Source organism: Rhamphochromis longiceps, linkage group LG17, assembly GCF_057381845.1.
Source record: "Rhamphochromis longiceps isolate RC_006_pf linkage group LG17, R_longiceps_female_GT1.1, whole genome shotgun sequence".
Classification (NCBI taxonomy): domain Eukaryota; kingdom Metazoa; phylum Chordata; class Actinopteri; order Cichliformes; family Cichlidae; genus Rhamphochromis; species Rhamphochromis longiceps.
Genome location: NC_140573.1, coordinates 15,912,960 through 15,936,854, shown reverse-complemented (window position 1 = coordinate 15,936,854; position 23,895 = coordinate 15,912,960). Strand labels below are relative to the sequence as shown.

Here is a 23,895-nt window from a genome sequence, read left to right as displayed (position 1 = left end):
ATAATATTTCAGGGAGGTCCATTGTCATCAAAAGAATAATATTTCTTTCTGCACATTTACTACATGTTTATATTTAGTAGTATGACTCTGTTTGTTACACGACATTAAGCAGCAAGCAAGTATAAGATATACTACAATAGTCCCCTGAGATGAGTATTGTGGTTAATAGGTGCTATTTAAAAAAAAAAAAAAATGAAATGAAGTACAGTTGAAATAATTTGCTCTTCATTATCAGTTGGACGTGTAAACGAATATCAGCTGAGCCATCAGCTGATGTGAGCTGACACTCAGTCCAGCTGATCTACTGGGCCTGCGGCAGAGCTTCACTTTGTGAACTAATGCTATGCTTGATTAAAAGCCAGCCGTATGCTTATGTATCTCCTCCCTGTAGAAGCAAAGACCAAAGCAGAAACTTGCACACATGTAGTAAACTGGAACCTGCATGAGAAACATTCACATCACACTTATAAGTAAAATGGGGGGGGGCATTGTCCAATTCCTACAATGTAAATGAAAACAATCTAAACTGCAAGGTCCACACAACATACATAGCTTTTTTTCCCTCATTACAATAAAAATTAACTTCCTAATTATACAATTTTCAACAGAGCAACACATTTATCACATAGCTCAGCAAAAGCCAAAAGCATGTGGTACAGTATCACAGTCTTACTGGATTACACAGAGTTTGGATGCAAACCTACAGTCCAGCTGAACTGCTGGGAAACATCGAGCTATACCGCATGAGAAAAGGCACTATCCTGGTAAGTAGCTGATTAAGGTTATATGTCTTTCATGGACAACACTTGAAATGTATACACATGTACATATCTGTGTATGCAGTATGCAGTCTACATACATGCGTAATTCCTATTGTGTCAAAAGACAGAGTGATACCACATCAGTACTCAGTTAACATGGTAAAAGCAGCCTATCAATCAAAATTCTTTATTAGAGGAAAGAGGTTCTGGATCAGTGTTGGCATTAGCATTAGCTTAGTAATTAGTAACTAGACTTATCTGAACCTATGCTAATAAATAGGAACATGTACACAAACACTTCTTTTTCATTTTCAACATTTTGTAATATTACAGTATATAAGAATAAAAGTAAGTTACATGTATGTACAGTATGATACAAAAAATGCTGAATGTACACTGTATGTATAATTGTAGGGTCTACCTTACAATATAAAGCGCCTTGAGGCGTCGGTTGTGCTTTGGTGCTCTATAAACAAAACTGAATATAACTGAATAAACATCAACTTGGGAATTTTAAACATTTTAACTATCTTTTATTTACTATGATAAGAAGGTCATTTAATGTGGTGGTTGTACAAATCTGTAAGTCGAACTGCAAGATCATAAAATATATGTAAACTCTATTTGAAGTCTATTTACATTCACACAGAGACATTAAAACAATAATTTCACAATAAATAGATTTTACAGTGTAGTGCTCCAGATGTGCACAAGTGCACTGTGCAATGTGTAATGTGTATCGGCCTGTCTCTCTGAAACTTGATTACAATACAATACCCAACATTCAACATGCCATTAATCACTGTTCACTAGAGCTCTTAAATGCCACAGTGAACATGTATGTGGGACCTTTTAGACTTTTCTTTTACATCCCGTTTAATCACAGACATAATTTAAGTTGAAGGTACCAAAAAAACCAAAAAACAACAAAAAATCATCTGATTGAGGATCTATTTTATATTCAAAAAATTATTTTTTTTTAATAATTTTGAGACTGAGAAATTGTACCCCTACAAAATCTGCTTCCATGAATTTTTAGGGAACACATGTTTAGGTCCTCTTCTGATCTGTGGGCAAGGAACTCTTTATTTGTATTTAGTACATGAAAAACTAGCCTCAGGTCTAGAGGTGTCAAAAGTGTCTGCAACTAGAGTAGTGTCTTTTGTGAACATTTCCCCAGAGTTTTCATTTTTACAAGCAGCACCGCATGTCATGTGTAACAGCAAATATAACTGGCTATGACTAAATTGGGAACGTGAAGCTGCTGAGGGAGCAAGTGTTTTTTACTGCCAAGAAAAAAGACTCTAACATTAGCCAGAGCTCTGTAATCAGCTACTATCAGTGTTAGCTTGCTAGTCTGGTTACTAAGTTGCATCTAAATTTCAATGTGATGATTATTGTTGGATAGTTTAAATCAAAATGAAAAATCTGAACAGCTGCCTAATGTCTTCTGAGAAAGTGGCCAGTGTTTTAAGTCTTAATAAAATTTGAATTTATGTATCCTTGTACGATTGTGATGGGAACATTAGGGAACATTGGGGAACAGCAGTGTTCGGTAGTTGCATGCTGGCTTATTGTATTTAAACATAATAAATAAAATCACTTTTTAAAATAATTTCAGGCTGTACTTCAATACAGAAATCCTTTGTGTCTCTTACTTAATCTGTCATCACCAGAGACTGTATATAAGACATGTACACAGCCACCACAACAACACCCACTGGTTACTGAAGTCCTATTAAGCTTCAAGTTGAGCAATTTTACTGTTGCCATCTTGATGTTTCACTGACGACTTAGCTCAGAAATGAAATCAAGGATACCAGTGACTGACAAGCCGCTTCCAGAATAAGTCTTTTTTCTGACGCTGACAATGACAAACTTGAACAAAATTAACTTTATATTTTAATCATTGTGAGCTGAAACTACCGAGTCAGTGCATAAAGTGCCCCAAGAGGGAGCTAATTTATTTATTATTGTAAAGTCTACATTAAAATATATTAACCACCTTAGGTGATAAATAAAACTGAATTGAATTGAATTGAATTAAGCGTCATTCTCTCAAGACTTTTTGCAACCAGAGGAGTTGCCCCCTACTGGCCGTGAAAAATCCCAAATGTAAGGCACTTTTGCACTGGCATCACTTTTATACCCCAAAGCTATGTCCAGCATTTATATATAGTTTATAACTATCTAGTCTAATTAACATGTGTTATTGTTTACTTCAGCAGTGATTTAAAAACTAACTATTGTATGTACAGGGCTTTGGTAAAGTCTGGAGACTGAGAAAGAAAACTCATTCATGAGCTGTGCTCACCTTAGAATTAGCAAACAGAAGAATATTTAGTAAAAAGTACATGGTCGTTTCATCCTTACCCTGTTTTCATCTTCTTTTCTGTCTCTCACTAACCTGTTTTAAAAACTACGTATGCTCTGTATATCTGTTTTATTTTATTTTATTTTATTCTGCTTTTCCTTTTTTTCATATAGTGTTGAATGGTCACAACGAGGTCACTGGCTGCAGAAGTAATCTACAACATAAGTGAGAGGAGATCTCCCAAATATGATCATCTGCTGTTAGGGGAGAACCAATCAGATAAAAGGAGGAAGGAGCTTGTTTCAAACAGTGGATGGACAGCACTAAAGCCCAGTATAAAACAATAAGGATTGTTTTGAACTGTCATGCAAAGCTATTCTAGTATTCTCCAAATATAAAATTATGGAGCTAGAAATGCGCGTAACAGGATCAGTTTAATTCATGTTTTCTAATCAATAAATAGATTTATCAATACTGGACAACCACTAACAACTAAGCAAAAAGGAGTGATACAATTTTCAGAATTTTAGAAAGGTTTAAAATTGATTCGCCTGTAATTATACATTTAAAACTGTCTGTCTGGTGCCTGCTTGAGACAACAATGAATACATATGTATTTATTTATTTTTGCCCATTTCCTTTTAAGAGCAGGTTGGAAGAAAATAATGAGAATGAAAGCTAAATACTAAAACAGTCACCCACAAAACTGAGCAGTTCAAGACATGGTTTTGTGATAAACAAGGCAAGAAAAAAATTTGGTGGTTGTGAGTAAGATGTGGAGGAGGGGCCCCGGAGCATAAAAACAAAATCTGAAAAAAACAAAAAACAAATGACCTCTTGTTCTGCCAACATGATATCTAGTGTCATCATGGAGAAAGGTTTAATGTGAATTGATGTATAGGATGTTATGAATTAATGAGCTGAACTCAAATTAGACTTAGTGTACGGTAAGCCTACAAGTCCCACACTTCTAAAAAAAAATGTAGCATACAAATTAGGAGGTACCTTAAACGTTCAACAATCAGGCTCTGTGATTTAGTCTCTGCTAACCAGGCAGGTGTAGAAAAGGACAACTACGTGCTGTCGGCTGTTTTTCACACAGCCGAGACGTTGCTGTGTGTGACGGTATTGGTGAGGGCGTGTGTCTCAGAGCCTGGCTTATCTTTTGGGCTAGATTTGTCCAGGACAGATATCTGAGTGATTGTGCTGCTTTCAGTGAACAGGGTGCGCCGTCGTTTACTGTAGCTCAGGTAACTCTGAGTCTGCCACTTCCAAAACCTCTTCTTGAGCTCAGCCTGCACCTGAAATCAAGATGGAAAACATACATTCCAAATAACTGTTTTTAGAAGCAGGAAATACACAATGTACCTGCATGAAGCTTTCCAAGTGTTTTTTTCTCTACCATATAAAAGAGAACTAAACTAAACCAATTTTAGCCTTTCCAGTATGCACATTTTGTTAAATATGCCTCATCTAGTAAGAGATAGTAAAACAAAAAGTAATTATTTCAAAACACTACAAGTCTTTCTTGTTGCTACTCAGGTGCTTTAATCTGATTAGTGCTTTTCTAAGCACGATGATTAAATGGCATCTCTAAATAGTTCTCATTGTTCAGGTGCCTATAGATTGTGAGGTTCCTGACATCTTATTAGTTTATTCAATTCCCTTCAGTTTTATTTATACAACACAACAGTTACAGTAATTGTAATATAGTGACATTTTATGTAATACAGCAGAGAATCCCTTGAGTGGCACTTGGAAAGGAAGAAATTAAGCTTGTGCATTCAACAATCTGTAATCAGTCTTCCTCCTGCTTTCGCTGATGTAAGGCTGCTTTTCTGTTCTTTACATCCCTGCTTTTCTACACTGTCAAATTCAAATTCAAATTCAAATTTTATTTGTCACGTACACAGTCATACACAGTACGATATGCAGTGAAATTCTTAGACAACTGCTCGTGACCTAAAGAAAAAAAAAAAGGAAAAGGCTATGAATAAGATAGGAAATAAATATGAAAAATTTAAAAGGGTAAATTTAACTAACTCAAACTCAGTACTGTTATCATTACTCTACTCCAATCATCTTCTTGCCTGCCTTCTTTGGACCAATCAGCCTCCATGTTGCATAGTTTAAAGGATCAACCTTCATTTTCACCACCACCAGTGTCTAGATTCCCAGGGGTCCTGTCCTAAATCCTGTCACTGCCATGATGGGCCACCGGAGTCTGTTGGCCAAATACATTCATCTCTTTATCTCAATAGGATTGGAAGAATTGAACATTATCATGTTCAATTCTTCCAAGTGATCCAAGTGATCTTTGTTTATTGAACTCTGGCAGAACTAGGTTTGGGGGGTGGTAGTTATTGACTGCGACAGGCTGTCGGGGGGAAGGGCAAAAAGAAGCAAAAAATGGAGCACATAGAGAGATTGTGCTGGTAATTCCACTAAAAGCTAGATTCCTTCAGGATTGACTTGATATTGATTCCACCAACCCTACTTCAGAATACTGAATCTTTAATAAACTTTCTACGACCGTGGCACAGGGGGTTGGGAATCGCATCTGTAACCGGAAGGTCGCCGGTTCGATCCCTGGGCTCTCTGTCCTGGTCGTTGTGTCCTTGGGCAAGACACTTTACCCTACTTGCCTACTGGTGTTGGCCAGAGGGGCCGATGGCACGATATGGCAGCCTCGCTTCTGTCAGTCTGCCCCAGGGCAGCTGTGGCTACAACTGTAGCTGCCTCCACCAGTGTATGAATGTGAGAGTGAATGAATAGTGATATTTTGGGTGCCTAGAAAAGCGCTATATAAATCCAATCCATTATTATTATTATTACATTTAATTAAGGTTGCCGTACTGCAGCACTGTTTTGTGTATTTTATCTTTGATTTGCATCATCTGTGCAGTTTTATGAACCTTTTAAATGAAAGAAAAATCTACAGTCAGACTATATATGACTATGAAATAGTCGAGGCATTACATCTCCTAATGTTGTTTAGTATTTACTTTACTTACCTCACCATTCAAGAAACAGTAGAGCAGTGCCACCACAAAGCCCTTGAGAGTAGAGAAATAGTATTCAAAAGTATTACTTATGCTTTCATGACACATATTTATTCTTTTTTACCTTTATATGTTGATGTGTATTTTCGGTTCTACCTGGAAGGAACCCACACCGAGCTCTATGAAGATGCGTGCCTCTGTCCCTGTGTTTTCTGGCAGGAAGGCAAACACCATGTAATGCATCCCGAACAGTGGGATGAGCAGCAGCGTGGACTTCGCCAGCCTCCTGCACACACACATGCAAAACACAGACACATTCTACACATGCAGATTCACAATCCCTTGTGACTTTATATTTGTTGTTTATGCATTCACACGCAGCAGCATTTATTCTGTCTCACTTGAAGTGACTGGTATCATTGCCACCAACACCAGGAGACCTAAGCTTCTGGACCAGAATACGGATTACGTTGATGAAGATCATGAAGTTCACCTACATGAAACAAGTGGGAAGCACCAAATTAGTAATCTGTCAGAATATTGTTAACATTTAACTAGAGATGGAACATTTGGCTCTTAGGCTGAAGCTTGTTTCACTCTGTTGAAGCAGACTGGTCCAAAACACTGTGTTGAGGCTTGAATCAAACCTCTGTGACCATATGACAGATAATGCTTGAGGCTTCATACGTCACAGTGGAACACTGGAAGTGAGGTGATGGGTTCAACTCTTTAACATTGTTTCATTTGTTTTAGGGAAATGCAAAATGTTTGGTGTACCTTCCCTGCTTTGTAGTGTTGCAACAGATCTTTTGTGGCATTAAAAGTTGCCAAAAACCTTCAATCATACCTCCAAAACACTGATGTTGAAATACTTATCATCTTACTTCACAGTACAAACCTGTCATAACAATTTAACCCTTGTATGGTGTTTGGGTCTGTGAGACCCGTGTTCAGTTTTTTCAAAAGAAAAATTAAACAATTAATTATTTTTTCACGTGTAAATGTGTTGTGTCTTTCCACTCACTCCACTTGATTATAACTGATTTATTTATAACATTTTATATAAAAGAAAAACGAGAAGCACATTAATTCATAAATGTGATCTAACAAAGGTAAAGGGAAAAAATTAACCATGTTTGCTGTTCATATGTCTTGTAATTGGGATGAAGTAAACATCTGTTGAGTAATTTAACATAAAATTGTTTGATAGTGTTAATTTGGAAAGCCAAAACTCTAGCGGGTCCACCAGACCCATGAACACTGGCTGAGTAACAAAAATACGAACACCACACAAGGGTTAAATGATGTTTTAAGTAGCCTGATAACAGGACGACACATTAAACACTAGATTTGCCAGGTGGGATCATCCTGACTATTTCCATCTAATTTCTTTTTGAATTTTAAAAAAGATCAATTATTGATTGATTATTGGTTTTAACAACTCATACTTACTTTGTTATGTCTAAAAACTTTGATATGTTTATTATGCCTGTAGCCAGCAGAAGTTATCAAGGGGTTAGCCTGTAAAAAAAATACCTGTTTTACCAGCATCTTCATAACTCTGCCTTTTACCTATTGTGCGAGCTACATTATAATCAATCTAGTCCCTTTAAGCCACTTCACAGTGGCATAATTATTGTAATTTCTGCTGCCTTTGAGGACAGATTTCTTTTGAAAAAGACATTTTTAATTCCATTAAGCATTTACTGGATTACATCTTGAGGGACTAGCTCGAATAACACCTTTGAGCGCAAATTCGATCACATCTTGGGGAAGTGCACTGCGGTCGTGAGTTCTCAGAACCTGCTCTTTGAGCAAAAAGAATGACAACATCACGGAACGTAAGTTTGGATAACATCATAGAAAGCTCAAGGCTCTCCAACAGGAGATTGAGAGACCAGTGTTGGACTGTTAGAACAGCTTTGAAATTCATATGAGTTGTTCGCACTAAAGTAAAAAGCACCATCACTTCATGTGGATACCCTCTCTGCGCCAGCTGCAGTTGCAAGGCTGGAGCCGAACAAAAAACACCCTGATAACGACTGTGTTTAGACTGTTCCTTCCCATTCCATGCAAGGCCACCTGGGTTGGCTGAAAGACTGTTTACTTAGCCTGGCAGGGCGAAGGACACTGTCTCAGCTGAACTCTGGACACACACACATACATATACACTGATATGCACACACTCATCCCCCCTCCCTTTCCAAACGCCTTCGACGCTTATTCCCTTCCGATGCTGATGGTGGATCATGGAGACCAGCGCAAAGGGTGCAGGCCCGGATGTACTGTCTAAGTCGGCTGTCTCTCACCTTTTACCCACCCCTGTTGCTTGTCATGTGTTTCTTTGGCGTATTTAGAGTTTTTTTCATGTGCTATGTGCAGAGGTGTTTTTTTCTGTTCTCAAACTGATCTCCCTATTGGAGCTCAGTCTGAGGGGAGTTATTTTTTTTTCTGCTTATCTTTCCTCATGTGGTGCATTTTCCATTGTTATACCTCTCTGACCTGTCTTCCCCATGTGATGTTTGTGTAATGTATGTATGGTCAGAAGGGTAAGTCGGCGCTGGCAAAGGTTGGCAGCCTTAACCCAATTTCCTTCGGGGTCAACCTTCAGGATCAATAAAGTTTTATTGAATTGAATTGAATTGAATTATACCTGGATAAACAAAGAATATTAAAAAACTGACTTTGCCTAAATTGATTGCAGCTTCTACCCTGTGAGAGGAATGCTCTTTCACCTCAAAATGACTCGATATCATTCATGAGAGGATGTTTGACGGGTTTGATAAGTAATAAATAAGTAATTTACAACAGTTAAATGCAGGAAATCATGTTTTTGTACTACCCATTCAGGCCTGCAGTAGCCTAATTATTAATCTTTTATCTAATTACAACCTCTTATATATATATATATTTAAAAAAAAAATCTTGTGAGTCTTTATGTCAAAATGTCTCTGAACAGTAAGTTTTGCTAGTCAACCCAGCATCCTGGAAAAGTGGTGTTGCATTAATTCCTACGGGTTCAAATGACTCCATCGTGGTTCCAGTGTTAAACATTTTATTAGCAACTTGACATTTCAAAATGTTGTAGCACTTTCATGTGTGGTCAATAATTCTTAGAAGGAAGATGCTGCTGAACGACACAGGAAATCATTCCTGGCCGTCTCCCTGCAGAACTCCTCCATCGAATACACTGTAAACACAGCAATGGTTACACCCTTTTTGCATATGCTCTTTTCTACTCTGTAATATTCTTGTCAATATTCTTGATATCTATTTATAACCACCCCTGTTAATCCTTGATATTTATAATTGAGTGATTTTTATATATTGGTGCTATTTCTTAAATTTGCAAAATCTGTAACATATTGTATTGTTTAAATAGTTTAGTCTGTTACTGTTACTGTCTTGGAGCAACTGTAACCCACACAATTTCCCTATGGATTAATAAAGTATTCTGATTCTTAAGATTTAATTTATCTCTTTTGTTTTGGAACTGGAATCACTGAATTGTGTGAATCATTTGGAAATTTGTGGCTGTTATAATTGCACATGAGCACTAGATGTAGACAGATACTAGTAGTATCTGCCTTTGAGACTTTGAAGCTTTGCCTGTTTTTTCAGTACAATCAGGAAGAAGCCTCAAAGTTTCACAGCGCTTCATCCACCCGTCTCTACATGGATGTATTATTCCTTAGTATTTTCTGTTTTAAGTGTTTAGTTCAAGTTATTCTGTTTTACACTCATATAAATGCCCCTAGATTTAGTTCATTCATGTGTCAGGATTTCCTCATTTAGCTATCATTCTCTCTTCCTGTTTTATTTTGGTAGCTGTACTTGTCTGTAGTGGTTTGCATTTACTGTTACATTCCCTGCTGTCTGGTTGTCTTGATTGTCTGCACCTGTTTTTCCCAGCTGTATCCCCTTTCCCTGATTGTCCTTCTGTGTATACATAGCGCTGTCTTCTTATTGGTCCTTTCTGTCAGTGTCTGTTATTCTCTCCTGCATATTTCTTGCCAGTTCTGGATTTTGTTTATTCTCCCAGTGAATTTTTTGCTTCTCAGCTAAAGTAAAGGCTTGTTTGCCTGTCTTCATATGTCTGCATTTTAGTCAAAAACGTTGAAATTTATGACAAAACATTGGCACTAAACATGGACCCAGAAGATCTCTGGGGAGATATGAGGATCTTTAGGATTTCCTCCCCAGTTTAAAAATCTATGGACCAGCCTCTCTCAGTGGGTTTGTCAGCTAGTAGGAATCATTTCCAGCTGTCCTAAAATGCTGCAGTCTCGAACAGTTTCAAGCATGTGTATCTCCATGACCCAGATGGAAAGACAATTGTAGTCAATTAATCCCATCCGGCCTTATTCACCAGAGTTCAATTCAGTCTCATCCCTTACATACCCTCAACTGCTGCTCCAGACAGCCAGCCCCACTGCAGACACCAAGCTGCCACTCACCAGTCTCAGCTCCAGCTGTTTCCCATTCACACAAGAGCAACCAAATAATGAAACATTTCTGCTGAATATCCCAGATGCACCACCTTTGGACACTGTAGAGCAGGGGTCCCCAATCCCAGTCCACGAGGACCGGTGTCCCTGCAGGTTTTAGATCTAACCCTGGGTCAACACACCTGAATCACATGATTAGTTCATTACCAGGCCTCTGGAGAACTTCAAGACATGTTGAGGAGGTCATTTAGCCATTTAAATCAGCTGTGATGGATCAAGGACACACCTAAAACCTGCAGGGATACCGGCCCTCGTGGACTGGAATTGGGGACCCCTGCTGTAGAGTCTTTCATTGACAACTGTTTGGTTTCTGGATCAAGATTTACTGTTTATCACCAATTATGATGGCCAAAATCCATTTTTGTGAGGAAGTTGACACTTACTGAGTTTAAGGTCATTGGTAAAATTGCAAAATACATGTATGAGTGGTTTGAATTTGACTTTCATGGAGCGATCTAAAAATAGCAATGCTGGAAACGGTAAAAGAGAGACCAAAAAAGCCACTGCACGAGCAGATGCCCTTAAAGAAGTCGAAAAATAATCAAGTAAGATTTTAGTGACTGCGCATGTGCAAGGAGAGGTTTGGAATCTAGACGTGATTCCCTTCAGTGGCAAGTCAAGGGCAAATTATATGAGTAAGAATTGAGAATTTGTACCCCCACTGTAAACACACATATACACACACCAACATATGATGCAATAAACTGAAACAAGTACCACAGTGTAAAGGCACTTTATAACACTGCAGAGAGAAAAAGTTATAATATGAACATATAATATAATAAATTCTAGAGTCAGGAGGGATATGAGAGCTGTAATAATAGTCTTAATGAAACAAACATAACACAATAGCAGGAAAACCAGAGAGATTCTGATTTAGTCATTTCTGTTGACCTTCTGTGCATTGACCAGGTAGAATATGACTCAACTCTCCCTGACTTGTTATTGTCGCTTCTAGTGTGAAGACAAGATAAGTGTCTGCAATAGCAGCCACAGAGTCAAAATGCAGGACTGTGCCAAGATTGAGGACTCTGATAATCCAGCAATGGCTCCCACTTTTACTGTACTCACCAGTAGTGATGCCGTTATTGGAGCTTTTATGATCCACCAGATAAAGGCCACATCTGTGTCATCCCAGCACCTGAGACACACAACAGGCAGAAATGTGTGTTACCACTGGCTTACAAGGCTGTTTATAGTATCTTTGAACAATCAACAATATATATTAAGCTTAAAACCAATAGTAATAAGCTAATACATTTTTAGTACTGTGCAAATATCTTGAGCCACTCCACATTTCTTCATAGTTTGCTTCCAAGGAACCAGATTTTCTTATAATAATGTCATTTGTGAAGGTGGTATTGACTGCAGTCCTGGCCATCTTCAAAATATTTTTTGTTTGTTTGTTAAGCCACTTCCTACTAACATGAATCATACAGGTATAAAAATACACATAATTTATGGGAAGAACTAGTGTTGTGTTTACATATAACAGACATCTTTGCAAAAATCAATGTTATATTACAAATGGAGAGACAGACACCCTATTTGCTTTTTTACACTATCCACAGTGTGTCTTTTGTCCCGTTTTAACCTCCTCAACCCAACCTATTGCTGCAGATGGCTCTCCCTCCCTGAGCCTGGTTTTAGCAGAGATTCAATAATGTTAGGAGGGAGTTTTTCCTTCCTACTGTCACAAAGTGTTTGCTTGTGTCATCTGATTGTTGGGTTTTCTCTGTATCGTTGTAGGGTTTTTACCTTGCAATATAAAGTACATTTAGTCAACTGGTGTTGTGACTTGGTGCTATATAAATAAAACTGAATTGAATTAAACCTTAGATAAGCTTCCCCTTTAGATAATTTGTTACTAGCCTGACACAGGATGTGAGAAAAGCATCAGCCCCTTCAGTTGAGCCATCTGCTGTTAACTGAAGATTCACCAGAAATGGTCTCAGTTGAATGTTGGTAGCCATTCTTAAGGAACAGAACCAGGAGAAAAGACAGGTATGCACAATGGCACAAGGACTGCACTGAAACTGTCAATATTAGTGTAGTGATGAATCATCATATTTCCATAAAGAGGAGGTCAGGGGAGTATCTACAGTCATTTGTAAAACATGGTGGACGCTCTAATTTAGGTGACAGAGAATGCAAAAGCAGTCAATTTCCGAAGAAGAACTTTGGAGTGTTCTCAAAGAAGCCCGGAAAACTAATCCTGAAGTCAAAAAAAATTACAAGAACACTTGCCAAAGAGGTTTCAATGCTAAAGAACAAAGTCATAGCAAATATTCACTTTCAAGTTCATTAGAATTGTACAAACTTGTTAATTTTTCCTTGTATACTGTGTTTTCACTTGTATTCAAACATGTTCCAATAACTTTCTCCAACTATTTCCTGCTTTCATTGCAAAAAATAAAGAAATGAGTCATCCTCGAGAGTTTTGTACAGCACTGTGGGTGTGAATTACTGTACAAATGAATATATTATCAAAAAGCCTTTTTTTGCCACAAAGACTAGATCACAAAATATGTTATTTTTGTTAACATTTTATGTTTAGTCTAAAGTTATTTGAGTGAGTATGTGTTACTATCATTTTTGTTATTTAAATTTTCTCTAATTTGATATTGTCTTGATTTCCTGCAGCCGTTGCTCACCCCCTGTTGTCGTAGAAGTTTCGAGTTAGAATCCAAGCTGTTATGATTACTGTCGGGAGACCTGGGAGGCACAAACAGAGTGACCTGATCATTAGGAAAAGAACTAAAGTGGAGCAAGAGGAAAAACAGGAAATCAAATGAAAGGAAACAGGGACATATGATAGACAGGGATGATGACAAGTGAGGTACCCACCCCAGCCAATAAGTATGTACCACCAGAAGTATTTCTTCTGGAAGACAAATGTGAGAGTGAGCAGTGTCTGCAGGTACATGCCCTCCACCAGGAGCCAGAAGTAGTTAGCCAGGATACTGAACTGGAAGAAGGCCACGGCTGATTTACAGGATGTCTGTGGGACAAAAAAACAAAAAGATTCGTGAACATCAGATTCATCTGAAGGGCTCATTTATCTACAGGGACAGCAACAATAAAAAACATCAATTTATGAGCCACAGTGATGTTCAGAATTATAAAAAACATAAGACTTTAGTGTTACAGGGAAACATCCATTTCCCTTCACATGTGCTTGAAGTCATGGGTTTTGCATTGTATTTATTTATACTCATTATAATTAATGATCAGTCTCATCCTCCTCTTACTAACACTATAATATTTCTGGAATGGTTCAAATATAGTTTATTATAATGGTAGTCAAACAAGACGGTCATATTTCACCTTAAACCTGCACCTCTTTAATAAACAGTAGGTGGCGGTTGCAAAAAGAAGTCAAGATGTATAGAAGATAATGGCCTTTAGCTTCTTCAGTAAACACTTTCCTGGTGGCTTTATGGTGTCAGTCACTAATTTCTGAGTCCTACTAAGTATAACATGTGCCATTAAAAGAGTGAGAGGACTCAAGTAGTAGACCGGTTTAACTTCCTTATTAACAAGCAGATGAATGAGCAACAGGGATTAGACCTCCTGATTGAGGAAGGGGAGCAATGCCAGAGTATTGTATAAATCTGCAGGTTGTTTACAAAGAAGAGGAGATAGCAATGGAGCTGCATTCCAGAGCTACCACTTGAATCAAAAAGAAGGATAAATCATCAACTGTCATTAATATATAAACAACAGGACTTTAGCAACAAGTGAGTGACATCATAGCGGGGACCCCCATATGTAGCTGGGATTTCAGTTTCATTAACTAATCACAAAAGACTATTCACCTGAATCTGAATCCACCTGCAGCATCTACATTATGTATTATCTTATCTTATCTTATCTTATTGTCATGTTGCTCATTTTAAGATGGTATATCTGATTGAATTTGAATGGTCACTAAAACACACTGCATGCATAAAATCTTTTGTCAAATCTAAAAGAACCGACTTAAAAAGCATGCTGACTTTGACCTCGAAGTTCTACTTCTACCATCATTTTTGGTGTTGACGAATTCTCCCACAGATTTTAATTCATTCATCGTGTCACTCTCTTGTAAATGCTCTTTTGCTATTCCAAAATGGAAACGGGCTTTTAATGGCTAATTGAAGTTTATAAATTATATTACCAATAAATTGCCTTTGTCTTAAGGGACTTATTAAATTAACTTTATTTTATACTTGAGTCTTAAGATGAGGACTTTGGGATATTTATTTTGCTTGTAAATAATATTCAAGCCTGTTACTGTTTAACTAAACGTTATTGGATTTAGATTCCCTTAACTCCAGCAAAACTGGTACACTGTCTATATCTCAGAATAATTTTGATATTCTTGTCTTTTTCTGTTGCTGTGCGCTAAATGTCAGAACTCTGAAACAGCTGGCAGCCAAAATGGTGTTTGGGGAGCATGGCATCTGGGATGAAACACTCAATGCATCACAGAGTTGTTGGCTTTTGAGTGTTGCAGAAATCACACTCCATAAAGCCTATGTGCTTATGTAATCCTTAAAATTTGTTAAATAATCTGGTTATGAAGCTTTGTGAATTATTTCTTTCTTTTCACTTCCACTGATTGGTGAAAGCCACAGAGGGTTCTTAAAACGATGTCCCTGAAATAAGCGTTCTCGTTGGGTATAGTGAGCCTTGACCTTCTGGTCAGTTGACAGCTGGTGGAGCAAGTTAGCTGTTAGACCAGCAGGAAGGGACTTATCTGAAAACACTGGAGCACTTTTACACCATGTCTTGATAAATCGAACAGATATTTGAAGTTTACACATCTACCTTCTTGCCTATAAACATCTTAAAAGATTAATTTGTGCAACAGAAACAGTAATACAGTGGGGCAAAAAAGTATTTAGTCAGCCACCGATTGTGCAAGTTCCCCCACTTAAAATGATGACAGAGGTCAGTAATTTGCACCAGAGGTACACTTCAACCGTGAGAGACAGAATGTGAAAAAAAAATCCATGAATTCACATGGTAGGATTTGTAAAGAATTTATTCGTAAATCAGGGTGGAAAATAAGTATTTGGTCAATAACAAAAATACAACTCAATACTTTGTAACATAACCTTTGTTGGCAATAACAGAGGTCAAACGTTTACTATAGATCTTTACCAGGTTTGCACACACAGTAGCTGGTATTTTGGCCCATTCCTCCATGCAGATCTTCTCGAGAGCAGTGATGTTTTGGGGCTGTCGCCGAGCAACACGGACTTTCAACTCCCGCCACAGATTTTCTATGGGGTTGAGGTCTGGAGACTGGCTAGGCCACTCCAGGACTTTCAAATGCTTCTTACGGAGCCACTCCTTTGTTGCCCGGGCGGTGTGTTTTGGATCATTGTCATGTTGGAAGACCCAGCCTCGTTTCATCTTCAAAGTTCTCACTGATGGAAGGAGGTTTTGGCTCAAAATCTCACGATACATGGCCCCATTCATTCTGTCCTTAACACGGATCAGTCGTCCTGTCCCCTTGGCAGAAAAACAGCCCCATAGCATGATGTTTCCACCCCCATGCTTCACAGTAGGTATGGTGTTCTTGGGATGCAACTCAGTATTCTTCTTCCTCCAAACACAACGAGTTGAGTTTATACCAAAAAGTTCTACTTTGGTTTCATCTGACCACATGACATTCTCCCAATCCTCTGCTGTATCATCCATGTGCTCTCTGGCAAACTTCAGACGGGCCTGGACATGCACTGGCTTCAGCAGCGGAACACATCTGGCACTGCGGGATTTGATTCCCTGCCGTTGTAGTGTGTTACTGATGGTGACCTTTGTTACTTTGGTCCCAGCTCTCTGCAGGTCATTCACCAGGTCCCCCCGTGTGGTTCTGGGATCTTTGCTCACCGTTCTCATGATCATTTTGACCCCACGGGATGAGATCTTGCGTGGAGCCCCAGATCGAGGCAGATTATCAGTGGTCTTGTATGTCTTCCATTTTCTGATGATTGCTCCCACAGTTGATTTTTTCACACCAAGCTGCTTGCCTATTGTAGATTCACTCTTCCCAGTCTGGTGCAGGTCTACAATACTTTTCCTGGTGTCCTTCGAAAGCTCTTTGGTCTTGGCCATGGCGGAGTTTGGAGTCTGACTATTTGAGGCTGTGGACAGGTGTCTTTTATACAGATGATGAGTTCAAACAGGTGCCATTCATACAGGTAACGAGTGGGGGACAGAAAAGCTTCTTACAGAAGACGTTACAGGTCTGTGAGAGCCAGAGATTTTCCTTGTTTGAGGTGACCAAATACTTATTTTCCACCCTAATTTATGAATAAATTCTTTACAAATCCTACCATGTGAATTCATGGATTTTTTTTTCACATTCTGTCTCTCACAGTTGAAGTGTACCTCTGGTGCAAATTACTGACCTCTGTCATCATTTTAAGTGGGGGAACTTGCACAATCAGTGGCTGACTAAATACTTTTTTGCCCCACTGTATTTCAAACATTACTTGTAGTTTTTCGCTACTCTGTCATTGTCACCTTTCGGGTGTTGGACAAAATTTTGGGATACTTGGGTGAGCCCACTTCCTACTTCACACTATGAAAGCTAAAAAGCATGTTATATGCATATAGCATATTAAATTAGACTTGTTAGCAATCTGTTGCCTAATTCCCTGTACGTTTTTGAAGAGTAACCCTCAGTTAGATAGTTCCCACCAGAAGGGATGCCAACTATTCAAGGTGTTTTAGCTCTAGTTTTGCTCTCCATTGCCTGTTTCTGTAATTTTCTTCTATTTTCTTCACTAGTTAGCTGCTAACCTTTTGTACATGATATTTGATACATCTGGACAGTTCGTAATTAATACATAATGTATTACTGATTGATAGATTTCACTGTGAATCCTGTTCTAGAACCATCTTCTTATCCATATCTAGCCTTGCCCACTGTATTTTTCTTTAAACCGTGTTTTTGTTGATGTCATGAGTAGGCTTTTTTTCCCTTCATATTACCTATTCATTGTGCCTCAAAGCCTTTCTACGAGTCATGCTGATGTTCTGGTGCTGGTCCCTCATACCGACACAAGAGGCACACTTACCAGCACTCCAGACAGCCTCATCAGGAGAAAAACACAAAGGGAAACACATTCATGCTCTCACCGGCTCTTTGCTCAGCCATTCCCAGCATTTCAGTCTTGCTCCTTGCTGCTCTTATATTAAGTTATTAACCTCATCAGAGACGATATCAAGAAAACCAAACACAGCTAACCAAACTCATTGCTACAGTTTAAAGAAACCTTGCAGTTGAAACATGGATATTTTATCTCCCTTTTTTCCTGCAACAGATTTACCTAGTAATTGTAAAAAGAATATGGCTGGATAGAAACAATAATCTAACCTGTGCAGTTAGATTAAATTAAAAAACTATTAAATTGGATTATTAGCAGCATGCAAAGTAAGGAAATTTGCATTTGGTTTATTATTTCTTTATTGTTGCAACGGGTATAAATCTCATACCACTGGAAAGCCTGTTTATTTGGCTGACCTGTGACAAGTGCTGATTGAAGAATGCGATACCATCCCACTGCTTTAGTGTGTCCAGATTGTGGCCAGCATGAAGATGTGGTGCCAGGCTGATTCTGTGTATTGTTCTTCCACATGCTACTGAGACCCCTGTTTGTTTAATACATTGTTAAATTGCCAACATGTCTTGTTTCTTCTGAGAAGGTTTGACATGTAAAGTCTGAAGAAATAATTGACCAAGTTTAGTTACTTTTTCCAAGATTACTTGACAAGTTCTGATTATAGCTTTAAAACATGGATACTTCTTGTGTTGCACATTTTGGAAGTCATTGTAATTGTGGTGCTGGCAAAATAAAGGGCTATTTTGAAAGGACCACTGCCTTTCCCCCCCAACTATATTCTTAAGTAGAAATTGGAGCACTTGTCCAAGAAACCCAGAATTTCCTAGAGTATTTAAAGGTAGAATGGGAGGGAGAGCCTTCAGTTTTCAGGCCCCTCTTCTGTGGAACCAGCTTCCAGGTTGGATTCGGGAGACAGACACAATCTCTGCTTTTAAGATCAGGTTTAAAACTTTCCTTTTTGATTATGCACATAGTTAGGGCTGGATCAGGTGACCCTGAATCCTCCCTTAGTTATGCTGCAATAGTTCTAGGCTGCTGGGGGACTCCTGTGATGCATTGAGTATTTCTTCTTCAGTCACCTTTCTCACTCACTATGTGTTAATAGACCTCTCTGCATTGAATCATACTTACTATTAATCTCTGGCTCTCTTCCACAGCATGTCTGTTATTCTGTCTTCCTTCTCTGACACCAACTGGTCGCAGCAGATAGCTGCCCCTCTTGCTCATAGGGGGTCATATGATTGTTGGGTTTCTCTCTATGTATTGCTGCAGGGTATACCTTATAATATAAAGCACCTTGAGGTGACTGTTGTTGTAATTTGGTGCTATATATATAAAATTGAATTGAATTGAATTGAAGTACCACACTGACAATTAAGTATCATTTAATTATCTGCATCTTGGGTGGATAGAAAAAAATGTTCCAAGCTATATTTTTTATTGAGTTTAATTCATGCTGCAGAAGTACAAAAGGGACCAAGCACTCTAAAAACTGAGGAGTGATATTATGCTCATTAGTTCTTCCTTATTGCAAGAGTGGATCAGAGGGGGACCATAAAGAGCAGTCAGTGAGGTCAGTCCCGAAATAGTGGATGATATGTGTACATATCATATTTTTATTGTTAGTTTGCTATTTACACAGGCACTGTTGCCAAGTAACAAAATAAAAAATATAATAAGTTGTGTAATTTATTATTTTCCACAAGGAGTAACCTTCCCTGCGAAGGCCAGCAAGGTGGTGCGCTTTTATGTGGAGACTGCATATTTCTCCTTGTGCCTCTGTGGATTCTCTCTGGGGACTGCAGTTTTCTCATCTAACTGGTGACTGGTGAATGTAACCCAGAATGGATGTCTGCATACCTGCCTGTTGTACCTCCCTCTCAAACTATGACAGGACAGAGTCATAGTTTGAGAGCACCCTTGTAACCCTTCACTAGATAAGCAGAAGAAACAAAATCTTTTAAAAAGTGAAGTGTAAGCTGTAGTGCATTACTTGTTTTGAGTAATGACCCCAATCTTCAGGTTTTACTTTTAGTTAAGCTATGTTTCAGCTAGTTTATAATTAAAAAAATGTAAACATTTTTTTTTAGTTTTTAAGTTTCTGTATTAGTTTTACTATTTAAAATATTTAAAATAAGTATTTTAAATGGTCAATCTTACAATGTTCTGTATTGATGCTTCAATACAAATGAGACCTTTTGAAAACAGCTGACACACTGACACATAGACACATCCACATATCCCCCCATCTATCTCTGTCGTGGGGGAACTGGAGTCTATGAGCTATATGTTTAATGAGAATGGAATATCTATATCATTAACAACATGCATCAATGCCTCCAAACCCTAAAAACTAAGTCAATCTCCCACTTTAGCTCATTTTGTAACCACATAATATAATTTCAGTGAGGGGTTTTTTCTGTAACCTAGTTTTTAATGTGTTTTTCACTTAAGTAAAATAGTTTTGTCACGCTGAATTTTAGTTTATTTTTAGATAACCATACTATCCTTAATCCTACTGCCAGTTTTCTTAAGTAAATATAGTGCCTTTGATGGGCATGGAAGATGACATACTCACTGTAGACATAAAGCAGTGGTCCATGTTTTCATCAGAAAAAAGGATAGCGTCTTTGATAAAGACAGCACTCGCTCTCAGGATGAATGAGAAGAACAAGTTCATGTGGATGTAGTTCCTGGTGCAGTGAAATTTCCTAAAGAGTAGAAGAAAAAAGAACCTTCAATTAATCTGTTTGGATAAATGTTCATATACTATTTTATTTCAGAGTCATTTAGTCTAAAAGAGTCTAATATTTTTCAATGAGACCTCCAGCATTACCTGAAGACAGTGAAGACAAAAATAGCTGATATAAGAGAGATGAGGGAGGTAGCGTAGCCAGCAGTGTACACCTGTTTGAAGTTGGAGAAATACGTTGTCTGAAAAAAAAGAGAAGTGAGTGGGGGTTAAGGGAAGGGATCTCAAAACTGCACTGTAGGTGGCAGACAGCTGGTGTTGTAAGCCACCGCATTTGTTCAACAAGTTGTTCACAGTGGACATAGATGGCTTATTTCACTCCTCTTTCAAATCATCTGCCTTCTCTGTCCAAAATGTGAACATTGGCGTCCTCGAAAGAGTGACCTTTTCCGTTTTTCATCCTGTTTCTCCCTAATTTGTGCCTTACCTTCTTTCCTACCCATCTTTGCTGACTTGATGAAAGCCCATTTGGGATAACCACGTGTTTTGAGAGCTTTCTTTACATGTATGTGTTCTTTTTATTTCCCTTCTGGCTTAGTGGGAATGCTTTCTGCCCAGTGTTGTAGTGTGCTGATTACTCCATGTCTGTGCTCCAGAGGGTGGTGGGAGTCAAAGAGTAGATACTGGTCTGTGTGTGTGGGCTTGGGGTAAACTTAAATGCTGACTTTTCCATTCTCCCCAGTGTGCACAGCACAGTCCAGAAATGGCAAACTATTATCCTAAACAGACACCAGCAAGTATTAACCTAACGCTCATTCACAACCTTCAAGTGTTCAATAATGTGACGAGATAATGACCCATCTGCTGTTTTATTATGTTTGTCTTTATGAGTTGTTCATTGAATAATGCAGCTACTATATTTGATGCGACCTGAACCAAATTTACTGTAATCCAACCCTGGAGAAATCTGTTTAGAAATAGGTGGAGCAGTTTCATTATTAACACTGATGACCAGAATACCAGCAACTGCATTAATATATTTCACCTCTCCAGTTATCCATGGCTACTTGATTAATTAGGAATCACATTCAAAACATGCTTGTTCTTGCAGTCCTGTGAAGAAAACGTAAAAAGCATGTTTCACAGGATTCCACACAGTTATCACCCGGATTGTTTGCACTGGCCAGCCCCCAAAATAGAGACCCGAAACACTTCACACTCTTACATGATCTAATTTGATTTGGACTGATTTGTCTTTCCTGAACAAGTTAACTTCATTCTGGGAGAGTGAAGCTTTATGTCAGGGGCTGGGTCTGTGACCCAACATTTTCAGTTCGCTCTGTATTTTTGAGTTCTTATGTTAAGTTTGTGATTATAAGTTCTTGTGTTATTCTTATTTAGGGTCTAGTTGAGTTTCAGTTCAGCAATTACTATCATCTGTGTCCTTGGTTTTTGTGTCATGTGTTTTATGTCTGTGTGTTCCATATTGTCAAGCTTGTGTTGTCATGTTTACATCCTTCAATGTTTCCTGATTTATTTTAAAAGTCTTATGTTTCTTTGTTCCATGTGTTTAGTTTTACTCTTCCCCTGTGGTGTCATTATGTTCATTTGAGTCAGCTGTTTCCCCATGTGTTTCCACTTCCACAATCACCTCCTGTGTGTATTTAAGTCCTGTCTTCCTTTGTTCAGTGTCAGGTCGTCTGTTTTCCTTCTCTCCAGCTCACATCAGGTTAACGCATTTTCATGATTCTCCTCAGTTCATGTTTTCTCGTCATAGTTCCTTGCATGTATAATTATTTTGCTTTATAATGTTCAGAATTATTTTCATGTCATGTTTGTTATAGTCAGTCCTTCACAGTTTAGTTTAGTTTACTTGCCCCTATTCGCCTTGCTTTATTTTGTAATGATGTTTACTTACTCCGCACACAGTCAGCTCCCGCTGACCGTGACGCTTCAGGCTGCTTCTGCTCAGCTCTGCTGAGAAATATTAAAGTGTTGGTTGGGACTTCTAGTCAATTGATCAGTCAGTTAAAACGTATTATGGATTTCAAAATCAAGTACCTGGTTTTCATATGTACATATTTTCAGTGGTATCACCTTTAATAGCAGGAAATTAACTAGACAAATTATTATTTTATCTTTCTCCTTTTTGCCAAACTTTTCAAGTAAACTATATTTGACAATAGCATAATAAAAATGGAAATTATGTTTTTGGTTATGCCACCTCAATATTTTTTAGCTGCCCCAAGATGGCGACCCCTATGAAAAAATTCTGGAGACTCCCTTATTTATTTTTTTTATAGATAAGGACCGCTCAATTATACTTGATAAACTGCAGATTTGACATGTAGTGCCATCATTTTTAATTACATATTAGATATACATATGTGTTTGGATTGTTTCATATTGTGAAATGTCCAGCAAAACAAACTAAGTATATTAAATTTGTGTTACTCAAATGCTAAATGAAAATTATCAGTAGTTTTGTGCAGGGTAAACAGGTTAGCTAGAAACATCTGCTGATATCTTGTTAAATTAGGCTTTGTAAATCCAAAAAGCACAGCAGGTCACCTGATCACAACCTGTACACAAAGACAATTTACTGAAGCTCACATTAGAAAATATTGTGAGTTGTGATTCGTGTCCCCACACTGAGCTACTACAAGTAGTCTTAGGGTTCACCCAGCTGCTGAATCCCACTTGAACTCCTTACTGTATTTTTCTGTTTATATGTGGAAGCAAAGTCACCCTTTACAATGTAGGCAACAGAAAATATTTCTTTTTTATTCTTTTTTACTGCTTGTGTCTTATATAACAGATTCAATCTGACCACATTCTTTAGAATTAGCATTTAGTTCAGTTACCCTTTGTACAAAAATATCTGGTAGAATTATTTTTCAAGGAGCTACTTTTAACTTTATTTCTCTGAGTACATTTCAGAGCTTGCACCACTTCATTCTCACTTGAGTAAAAAAAGTTGATTCGGTACTTAAACGTTTACCATAGTATTTTTATAGTATCTGTACACAAGTAAAGAATATCTGCACTTTTGCCACCTCTGGAATCAACATAGCAAACTAAAATAAAATGAAAACAAACAAAACATAGTAAATAAATCACAATATATACCGACCCAGATGGTCTTCTGCAAGGCTGTAGCTGAAAAATGTGCAGGGTGCTGAGATCATTAAAAAAAACTTTAATATTTTTATCACAATGAATTCTTTTAATATCAGTAGAAAAAAAAATCCAGCAAATAGTCTTGGATCTCTAAGTGAGAATGAGCAATGTTTACCTCTGGTTCGATTTCTTCATCCTCTGGAATCTTACAGGCCTCTTCATAGGATGGGTAGAAGTCCGACCATCCTTTCTCAGTGCAGTTCCTATAGATATAACCTAAAACAACAACAACAAAAATACATGAAACTCAGCGGTTTCTGCCAAGGGAAATACCACCAAACTGTGGTGTTTCAAATTTGCTTGTTATGTACAGACAGAAG

The 23,895-nt window shown here is 38.0% G+C and overlaps 1 protein-coding gene across 1 annotated transcript in view; it reads right to left on the bottom strand.

Moving 5' to 3' along the window:
- Nucleotides 1-984: 984 nt before the first annotated feature.
- ghrhrb (growth hormone releasing hormone receptor b) overlaps nt 985-23,895 on the bottom strand; it is a 75,047-nt gene continuing 52,136 nt past the window's right edge. The window contains exons 4-13 of the mRNA XM_085386662.1: nt 23,691-23,791; nt 20,540-20,637; nt 20,282-20,414; nt 13,433-13,586; nt 13,240-13,300; nt 11,657-11,726; nt 6,479-6,570; nt 6,234-6,363; nt 6,090-6,131; nt 985-4,376 (exon numbers count right to left, since the gene is read on the bottom strand). Coding sequence (XP_085242788.1) covers nt 4,170-4,376; nt 6,090-6,131; nt 6,234-6,363; nt 6,479-6,570; nt 11,657-11,726; nt 13,240-13,300; nt 13,433-13,586; nt 20,282-20,414; nt 20,540-20,637; nt 23,691-23,791 — 1,088 coding nt within the window. The 3' untranslated portion in view covers nt 985-4,169. The remainder of the gene's footprint in view (nt 4,377-6,089; nt 6,132-6,233; nt 6,364-6,478; nt 6,571-11,656; nt 11,727-13,239; nt 13,301-13,432; nt 13,587-20,281; nt 20,415-20,539; nt 20,638-23,690; nt 23,792-23,895) is intronic.